This window comes from Oryx dammah, unplaced genomic scaffold (genome assembly GCF_014754425.2).
Source record: "Oryx dammah isolate SB20612 unplaced genomic scaffold, SCBI_Odam_1.1 HiC_scaffold_14, whole genome shotgun sequence".
Classification (NCBI taxonomy): domain Eukaryota; kingdom Metazoa; phylum Chordata; class Mammalia; order Artiodactyla; family Bovidae; genus Oryx; species Oryx dammah.
In genome coordinates this window covers 50,342,629-50,352,084 of record NW_024070198.1, presented here as the reverse complement: position 1 = coordinate 50,352,084, position 9,456 = coordinate 50,342,629, and the positions used below count along the sequence as shown (strand labels likewise).

Below are 9,456 nucleotides of genomic sequence, written 5' to 3'. Positions count from 1 at the left end.
GGGTTCCCAAGAGAAGCTCCAACCACACGCCAAGGTCTTCAACAGATGGCGCGACATCCCAGGCGCTCTGCAGCCTGAGATACTTCGGGATACTGCGTGCTCACCAGGGCTCCGGGAGACACCAGACCTTGACTCAGGGCGGGGGGGCTGGTGCCAGGTCCCAGAGGCTTGAGAGCAAGCCCTGAGCATGCGGGAGTGGGGGGCTGCTCACAAGGCCGGAGCCACAGCACCAGGGGCCTCCGTGCAGGCATAGCCACAGGGTCAGCAAACAGGGGCCCACTGGGCAGGGCAGCCCAGCCCAGAGCCCACAGCTGTTCCTCTGTGGCCCACCCAGCAGAAAAAGAGGTGTCAGACTGAAAGGCACGCCACCCACACCATCAACAATGCCCCAGTGTCCTCCAGTGTCATCAGGGCTGGCCACACTCTCTGTCAATTAAATTACCCCCTGAGTAGGTCAGCTTTAACATCCTCAGAACAAGGCGCAGTAAGGCCCTCGCCCATGGCAAGGAAAAGCCGGCCTCAAGGGCTGACATCCCCTCCCCAACGTGCCCAGCCCAGCTTCGCTCCTGGGCCCTGCCCACCTCTTAGGGTTGGCCAGCTGTCCGTCACCCATGGGGCCCCTTCTCTGCTCCAGCAGACACCGATGTGCCGGGGTGCCAAGGCCCACTTGTGGGGTCCCAGCACCTCCCCTCACCTCCCCGGGGCAGATGGTCCCAGCACCAGCTCCCCGTCCTGCCTCACAGGGGAGTCTCCGTGCACCTCCTGTGACCCCCGCAGTAGGCCCTGGGGAGCAGGTGACCGTGAGCCTAGCAGGCGGCCCCAGCTCCAGCCCCTCTGCGGGGCAGCATGGAGCTCACCCAGGAGAGCAGGTTGGGCCATGGCCTGAGCCCTTCCTGCAGCCCCAGGTCTGGCCAGTGCTGGGCAGGGGCCCCCGTCTGGGGCCCCTCTGCTGCACCAAGCAGCTGCTGGGTGAAGAGAGTGTCCACTGCTCCACACACTCTACGCCCGTCACACCAGCTCTGGCCCCAGGAGGAGAGCGGGGAAAGCAGGTTTCCTTTGAGCTCTGCTTCCAGCCACCACGGCTGACAGAGTGGATCACAGGGGTGGTGGGCCCCTGGGTGGAGGCCTGGCCTCCCCAGGGGAGCTGCAGCCGTGCGGTGTCGGGCACTGGCCCCTGGGAGGAGGGCGGGTGGGGGGAGGCTAGCCCTGTCCCCCCCACCTCCTCCTCCTCATCTCATGTGAGAAGGCAGGCAGTGGGGACCGAGCTCAGCCTCCCACTTAAGACTCGGCTACCCTGCAGAAACACTTGTGCCCGGGGAGGGGGTGGTGTGGGCTCCCAGGCGCCTGCCCTTGGCCACTCTCCCCATGCAGAGAGGACCGGGGCCCCTGAGCTCCCCAAAAGGCCCAGCTCCTGCTCCTGTGACGCGGCGACCCTGAGGAGGCACCTGTTTCCACCTTGGGTGTCGCCTGCCGTTCCTGACTGGAGGCGCCTCTTTACTGCGAAGGGGTTCTCTGCCGCCAGGCTCACCCTTCCGCCTCCTCAGAGCTCTGTCCTGGTAGGGACGCACCCAGATGATCGTGGGGAACCGGACCGCCCTGGGTGGGGGGTGTGGGGGACATCCGCGGGTCAGGCACCCAGACCTGGGTCCAGCTGAGAGCAGGCCCGGCCTGTGGGAGCCCTGGCCGCCCCCACGCACCCTGACCCGACCTCACAGCCCCCCTGAGCGCCCCAGACCAGGCAGGGAGCCTCACTGGCCGGGTCCCCACCCCAGAGATCTTCAGACCTCCTGACAGGTGAGCGGGGCCCCGGCAGGGCTGGAGGGAGCCCGGCTCCACCCCGGGGCCCTGCCGTCTTGGCACAGTCTCGGCATGGCCGAGAGCACACCGGCGCACACCTGTGCCCACAGCGACCTGGGCTGCCGGCAGCCCAGCCTGTGCCCCGACTGCGCTGTCGTGAAGGGGGCGTGTCTGTGGCTTGGGGATTACCTGTGTGTCAGAGCCGCGTCTGGGCAGGTGGCATGGGGCAGAGGACGCCTGTCTGTGTGCCCTTGTCTGCCCGGAGGCGTGGGGTCCGCGTGAACAGTGCTCTGCTGGGGCCTGTGGGCTGGGTGTGCAGGGCGTGAGCACCTGCGAGTGAACCTGAGTCGGGCCTGTAGGCTCAGCAATCGGGTCAGGTTTGGGGAGCAGCATGTTCACGGTGCAGGACAGGGACTGCACAGAGTCTGTGTGGCGTGGCGTCGGGTGGTGACGTGTTGTGTGTCTGTGTTGTGTGTGTGTGACATGCTGTGTGTCTGTGATGTGTTGTGTGTGTGTGTGATGTCGTGCGTCTGTGTGACGTGTTGTGTGTCTCTGTGATATGTCGGGTGGTGTGTTGTGTGTCTGTGATGTGTGTGACGTGCTGTGTCTGTGTGATGTTGTGTGTGTGACGTGTCGTGCGTCTGTGTGACGTGTCGTGCGTCTCTGTGATGTGTTGGGTGGTGATGTGCTGTGTGTCTGTGTGACGTGTCGGGTGGTGAGCACTGGGGCTCCCCCTCCCACGCCCCCGGGAAGCAGCCTCTTGCTCCATCTTTCAGAGAAACGGGTGCTGGCTGGACAGACTTTGTTCCAAGCCCCGCAGCCAGTCAGCGGCCGATCTGAGCAGGCGTGGCTGTCAGACCACCAGGGGCCACGGCGGGGAGGGGGTCCCGGGGCAGTCTGCCCAGGCCCGGCCACAGCAGGCCCAGCACTGCCCCCATGGTCTAGCCGGGCGCCCTCCTCCGCCTGCAGTCACCACCGCCCCCGCGGGCCTCAAGGCGCCCCAGGGTCAGTAGTGAGTGCGGGCCCTCAGAGCTTATCCTCATGAGCGGGGGCCATGCCACGACCCCGCGGGACAGCTGAGTGGCTGGAGGCGAGGGGACAGCAGCTGAACAGAGGAGGGCAAGGTCTGAACCCAAGCAGACAGTCCCGGAGCCTCACCCGGGAACCTGGGGCTCCACTGGCCCCTGACGTCTTTGCAGGATGAAAACTGGGAGCTCCTGCCGCCTGGAGCGCCGGGACAGGGGGCAGAGATGAGAGGCTGGGGCTTCTGCTCCCCAGACACGCTCCACAGGTGACCAGCCTGCAACCCACAGGGTGTGAGTCCAGCGCCAAGCCGGGGCCCGCTCAGGGCCACGTTCTGAGGCTCTCACAGTGGACACAAAGCTAAACCCAGCCACATCGCCAATGAGCTCGGTGGTCTGTAAATGGGTTTAGGAGGCCTGGAGGCTCACAGGGACATCCAGAGGGCCCAGGACAGAGGGACAGCTAACATGGGGCGGGGGGTTTGGATGGGGCAGCAGGAGAAGAGAGACCCGGCTGCGCAGTGAGGTGGGGGTCAGGGCTGGCTCCGGCCTGAGGATCCAGCCCTTCCAAGCCTGTGAGAATGATTTCCTGTAACAGGGAGGAAGCTGCCGCCAGCCCTGGCAGCTCCTTGACTGTCCCCCTGGGGTGGAGGGGTGGAGGGGCGGAGACCCACACAGAATGGTCCCGCCCCAGGGCCAGGCTCAGACAGAACTGAAGTCAGGCGGCTGAGGGCTGGACCCTGAAGACCACAGAGGGGACCCAGGCTGGGGTCATGGCTCACACGTCCAGAGCTACGAGGGGACCCAGGGTGGGGGAACTTGGTCCCTGGGTGCTGCTAACCCTCTGAAGCCTGCTTCTCCTTGGAAACATGCGCCCGCTTCCTGGAGTCTGCCGAGAGTTGAGGTGTAACTGTGGGTAAGCTTGGCGGGGCTGTCACTGCAGGCACAGGGTGCCCTCACCTGGGGAGACAGCGAGCCTGGCTCCAGGCCTGGCCCCTCCCGGCTGCCCCACTCCCTTGCCCACTGTCCCCGACCACAGGCCCTGGGCCGTGGCCCCCCACCCATCCCCCCAAACTGGCTGGCAGGTCCCCAGGTCAGTCTCTGAGGTGTCCTGCAGGCTACCCGCTCCCCATCCCCACAATAACCGCATCTGTCTGCCTGCAGCCAGGCAGCCTGGCAGCCCCAGAGCAGACATCTGCCCAGTGCCCACCAAGTGCCTGGCAGGAAACTTGTGCTGCCGTGGACCAGGCGTGGTCAGCAGCAGGGATGTGGATGGTCAGGACCCCTCGTCACAGGGAGCTGGGCACCATACGGGAGGTGTGACGCCTAATCCACCACCTCTGCCCCCAGGCAGGGCCATGCGGGCCCCGTCTGCAGGGACCAACCGCTCGGAGGTGACCGAGTTCATCCTGGTGGGCTTCCCGGGCTCGCTGGGGCTCCACGCGTGCCTGCTGGCGCTGTTCCTGCTGGCCTACCTGCTGACCGTCACCGAGAACCTGCTCATCATAGCCGTGGTCCGCACCAGCCCCACGCTGCACAAGCCCATGTACATCTTTCTCAGCAACCTGTCCTTCCTGGAGGTGTGGTACGTCTCCGTCACAGTGCCCAAGATGCTGGTCAGCCTGGTGGTGCCCGGGTCCCGCCGCATCTCCTTTGCGGGCTGCATGGCTCAGCTGTACTTCTTCCTGGCGCTGGCCTGCACCGAGTGCGCCCTCCTGGGCGTCATGGCCTACGACCGTTACGTGGCCATCTGCAGCCCCCTGCGCTACCCGGCCATCATGAGCCCCGGCCTCTGCAGCCTCCTGGCCGCCGGCTCCTGGCTCTCAGGCTTCACCATCTCTGTGGGGAAGGTCTTCTTCATCGCGCGGCTGGGCTACTGTGGCCCCAACGTCATGAACCACTTCTTCTGCGACGTGTCGCCCCTGCTGAACCTGGCGTGCTCCGACGTGGCTCTGGCTGAGCTGGTGGACTTCCTCCTGGCGCTGCTCATCCTGCTTGGGCCCCTGCTGCTCACCGTCTCCTCCTACACGGCCATCATCAGCGCCGTGCTGCGTGTCCCCTCCGCCGCCGGCCGGCACAAGGCCTTCTCCACCTGCGCCGCGCACCTGGCCGTGGTGGTCATCTTCTACTCCGCCTCGCTCTTCATCTACGCCCGGCCTCGCGCCATCTACTCCTTCGACCTCCACAAGCTGGTGTCCGTGGTCTACACAGTACTCACGCCCCTGCTAAACCCCATCATCTACTGCTTGCGGAACCGGGAGGTCAAGGAGGCCCTGCACAAGGTGGTGCAGAGGGCAGCCCAAGCCCGGGGCACCACCTCCTAGGACAGGCTCCCCACACACCCCCGGGACCCCGCTCAGACAGACAGGGCCGCCTGCTGTACCGGGAGACAGTGCCAGGCAGCCCAAGGCTCTGAGAGGGAGGTGCTCTGCGCCATCCACAGGGGAAGGTGAGGGGCCAGAGCCCCAGCACCAAGGGTGGGAGGCCACGCCCACGCTTTGCCCCTTCAGCCAGCGCTGTGGGTAGAGCCCACCAAGGGGGCTCGCCCTGGGAGAGCTCGCCCATCACTGCACCAGGTCCAGGCTCTGAAACTCCGGCCACTCAGCTATCCCAGCAGCCACTATGATGGAACAGATGTCCCCTGAGAGGTGCCTAAGGTCAGAAATTATGGGCACGTCCCTCTTTCAAAACGGGTATACTTTCAAATCAAATGTCTGTAAGGTGATCCTTTTAAAAAGCAAGAGTGAAAATACTGGGTCACTGACTTGTCATCTAACCAATAAAGCGAGTGTTGCATGCCAGCCTGTCGCCGGGTGCTGCGAGGTGCTGCTGAGGCCGGGGGGGTCAGGGGATCACGCCTGGCTGACGCAGTGGAGCAGCAGGCACGGGTGGTCAGGACCACACAGCAGGGCCTCCAAGGTGCCGGGGCCCCAGGCCCCATCCTGAGCCAGCCAGCAGGCCGTGAGGGCTCCAGGGGAGGAGGCGGGGTCAGCTCCTCTGGGACGGGAGGCCCCAGGCCAGGCTGAGCTCACATCTGGAAACACCCCCAGGCAGTGCACGGCCTGGATCTGGGGCTCCAGACAGAAGGCGCCAGAATAAAGCCTCGGTGTCACCAGGATACAGCGGGAGCCGAACTGAGGACTGTGCCCAAGGGCAGGATGCAGGCCCAGGAGGGAAGAGGCCAGACACCACCCTCACCCTCAGAGAAAGCCTGAAGGCGGCGACCTGGACGAGAGGACCAGGCGAGACGAGGCTTTTCCACTGGCTTCATCGCAGCGGGTCAGACGCCAGCGGGGGAGAGAGCAGGGTCTGGGGCTCGGGGAGGGGGACAGAGGGACAGCCGACCCACTCAGCGCGGGAGGAACGTGGGGACAGGCGGGCGGCCTCAGCTGGGACGGGCACCTCCCGGCCAGCGGCCTCAGCCCTCAGCCCACCCTTTTTGTTTGAAATTTATTTATTTATTTATTTTAGTTGGAGGCTAATTACTTTACAATACTGTGGTGGCTCTTGCCATACACTGACATGAATCAGCCGCGGGTGCACACGCGTCCCCCACCACGAACCCCCCTCCCTTCTCCCTCCCCTCCCATCCCTCAGGGTCGTCCCAGTGCACCGGCCCTGAGCGCCCTGCCTCGTGCATCAGGCCTGGGCTGGCGGTCTGTTTCACACATGGTGATACACACGTTTCAATGCTTTCTCTCAAATCACCCCACCCTCACCCTCTCCCAGAGTCCCAAAGTCTGTCCTTTACGTCTGTGTCTCTCTCGCTGTCTCACATACAGGGTCATTGTCACCATCTTTCTAAATCCCTTTTGTATGTGTCAAAACACTGTGTTGGTGTTTTTCTTTCCGACTTACTTCATTCTGTATAATAGGTTCCAGTTTCACCCACCTCATCAGAACTGATTCAGATGTGTTCTTTTTACTCCACCGTGTCTGTCGCACAGCTTCTTCATCCCTTCATCTGCCAGTGGACACCCAGGTTGCTTCCAGGTCCTGGCTACTATAAGCAGTGCTCAGCTGCCTCTTGTTGAGGCCACGACGCTGCACAGCTCTGAGCCCCAAGGCCCTGGTGGGGCTCTCCCTCCCAGACTGTGCAGAGCTGTGGGAGCGCCCCCAGGCCTCCTTGTGTGGGACCCTCAGCTCCAGCCACACCCTGGGCCCTGGCCGCTGCCCAGGACCGTTCTCATCCACTCGCAGAGGAGGGTCCTCTAGGTTCAGGCCCACCACCGCCCTCAACGCCCTCACTCCAGGTGGCGCAGCTGCTGGCCCCTCCTCCTCCAAGGGCAGAGCCAGCCCCCTACCCCTCGGCCCAGCCCGGCACCCTCCTCTGCTCCTTCCACACCACCAGCCTGCGGGCTCTGTGACTGCACTCCTGCACCCCCCACGGGGACCCCTGCAGGCCCGCCCCGGCCCCCGCCCCTCCCCACAATCCTCCTCTAAGCCCCTTACCCATCGGACAAAGTCCCAAAGCTGTATCAGGACCCTGCGATCTGGCGCTCACCAGCCTCCAGCCTGGTCCCCCGGGGGACCCCGCCTCTCCCCGCCTTCTTCCTTACAGACCAGCAGGACTCACACACAGAGGCCCCTCAAACCGCCCCAGCTCACAGGGGTGTCCACACGCGTGCATCCACCCACCACGGTCGACTGTTCCACACACACACCCCCAAGTGAAGGGCAAAGGAAGGCGCCCTGAGGGGTCCACTGTGGGTGGGGCGGGGCCCAGGGTGGGGGGACGTGGGGGGGGGCACCCGGCTGAGCCCGCGCCGCCCCACCCTCCGCCTGTTTCCTCGGACTCTGGAAACGTGTATTCCCAGCGGCTACACCTTTCTATCTGTACCATGAAGACGCGGCCGCTGCAACAAAGGAGGCCTGCAGGCCCGGCTCTCCCACTTGCTTGTCGGAGCAGCGGCCAGGCCAGGGGGACTGCCCAGCACGCCCCGCTCCGCCAGGCAAGACACCCCATCAGCAGTGCGGAGGCGAGCTGCCTCGTGCCAGCTCACGCCGGGACCGCGCCCCCTCCCCTCCCCACCCCACCCCACCCGCAAGTCTCCTGTGTCCTTTCTTCCTCCCACGACCCCCAGTGGAGACCAGCTTCCAGGCAGAGTGGACTGGGCACCACGTGCTCTCACCTTTAATCCCCCCCCCGGACAATGGTAGAGGGACCCTCTCCACCAAGGGGACAACAGCAGCATTTCAGAAATGGGACCGAGGGTGCTGGCTCAGAGGAGCAGGGACCAGCGAGAAGCCTCCCAGGGGAAGCGGGGAGCGATGCGTCCACCGCGGGAAGCGGGGAGCGATGCGTCCACCTGCTCCAGGCTCACGTCTTGTTGTTCACTCGCTCAGTCGTGTCCAGCTCTTTGTGGCCCCACAGACCACAGCACGCCAGGCTTCCCTGTCCTTAACCATCTCCCAGAGCTTGCTCAAACTCATGTCCACTGAGTCAGTGATGCCATCCAGCCATCTCTGTCATCCCCCTCTTTCCCACCTTCAATCTTTCCCAGCATCAGGGTCTTTTCCAATGAGTCGGTTCTTCGCACCAGGTGACCAAAGTATTGGAGTTGCAGCTTCAGCATCTGTCCTCCCAGGGAACAGTCAGGACTGACTTCCTTTAGGATGGACTGGTTGGAGCTCTTTGCAGGCCAAGGGTCTCCCAAGAATCTTCTAACACCAGAGTTCGAAAGCATCAATTTTTCAGAGCTCAGCCTTTTTTATGGTCCAACTCTCACATCCATACACGACTACTGGGAAAACCATAGTTTAACCAAACAGACCTTTGTCTGCAAAGTATTAGAGACTCTGTCTGCCTTTTGATACACTATCTAGGTTTGCCACAGCTTCTCTCCAAGGAGCAAGCGCCTTTTAATTTCAGGGCTACAATCGCCATCCAGTGATTTTGGAGCCCAAGAAAATAAAGTCTATCACTGTTTCCACTGTTTTCCCATCTATTTGCCATTAAGTGATGGGATCAGATGCCATGATGTTAGTTTCTGAATATTGAGCTTTAAACCAACTTTTTCACTCTCCTGTTTCACCTTCATCAAGACATTCTCTAGCTCCTCTTCACTTTCTGCCATAAGGGTGGTGTCATCTGCATGTCTGAGGTTGTTGATGTTTCTCCCGGCAACTTGATTCCAGCGTGTGCTTCCTCCGGCCCAGGCATTTGGCACGACATTCTCTACATATGTTAATAAGCAGGGTGACAATACACAGCCTTGACGTACTCCTCTCCCAATTTGGAACAAGTCTGTTGTTCCATGTCCTGTTCTGACTGTTGCTTCTTGACCTGCATACAGATTTCTCAGCAGGCAGGTAAGGTGGTCTGGTATTCCCATCTCTTTAAGAATTTTCCACAATTTGTTATGATCCACACAGTTGAAGGCTTTAATGTAGCTCACTAGGGGCTGAAAATGGGGAGTTAGGGAAGGCGGCAAAGCCCAGTGTGACCCTTCAGAACTCCAGAGACAGAGGCCCAGGGAAGACACATCCGGACATATGAGGGAAAGAGAGGCCCCAGCTCTGGCCCTGGTCCCTCCAGACCGGAGCTTGGGCAGAGCCGCTCTGAGGAACTATCCTACACATGCCCAGAACCAAGGACACTCACGTGGGGCGTGCCAGTCCAGAGACGCTTCCTGAG

The 9,456-nt window shown here is 62.6% G+C and overlaps 1 protein-coding gene across 1 annotated transcript; it reads left to right on the top strand.

The window, feature by feature from the left end:
• The first annotated feature begins 1,869 nt into the window (after positions 1–1,869).
• Positions 1,870–5,470, top strand: LOC120873666 (olfactory receptor 226-like). Its single transcript, XM_040254463.1, has 2 exons — positions 1,870–1,966; positions 4,170–5,470. The coding sequence occupies exons 1-2, from the start codon at positions 1,870–1,872 to the stop codon at positions 5,141–5,143; spliced, it is 1,071 nt and encodes a 356-aa protein (XP_040110397.1). The 3' UTR covers positions 5,144–5,470.
• The last annotated feature ends 3,986 nt before the right edge of the window (positions 5,471–9,456 follow it).

What these genes read in the sequence shown, in the direction of transcription:
- LOC120873666 (XM_040254463.1), top strand. Translation starts at nt 1,870, where the DNA reads ATGGCCGAGAGCACACCGGCGCACACCTGTGCCCACAGCGACCTGGGC. An exon ending in CGCTGTCGTGAAGGGGGCGT is followed by an intron (nt 1,967 to 4,169) that starts GTCTGTGGCTTG and finishes CTCTGCCCCCAG; the next exon opens with GCAGGGCCATGCGGGCCCCG.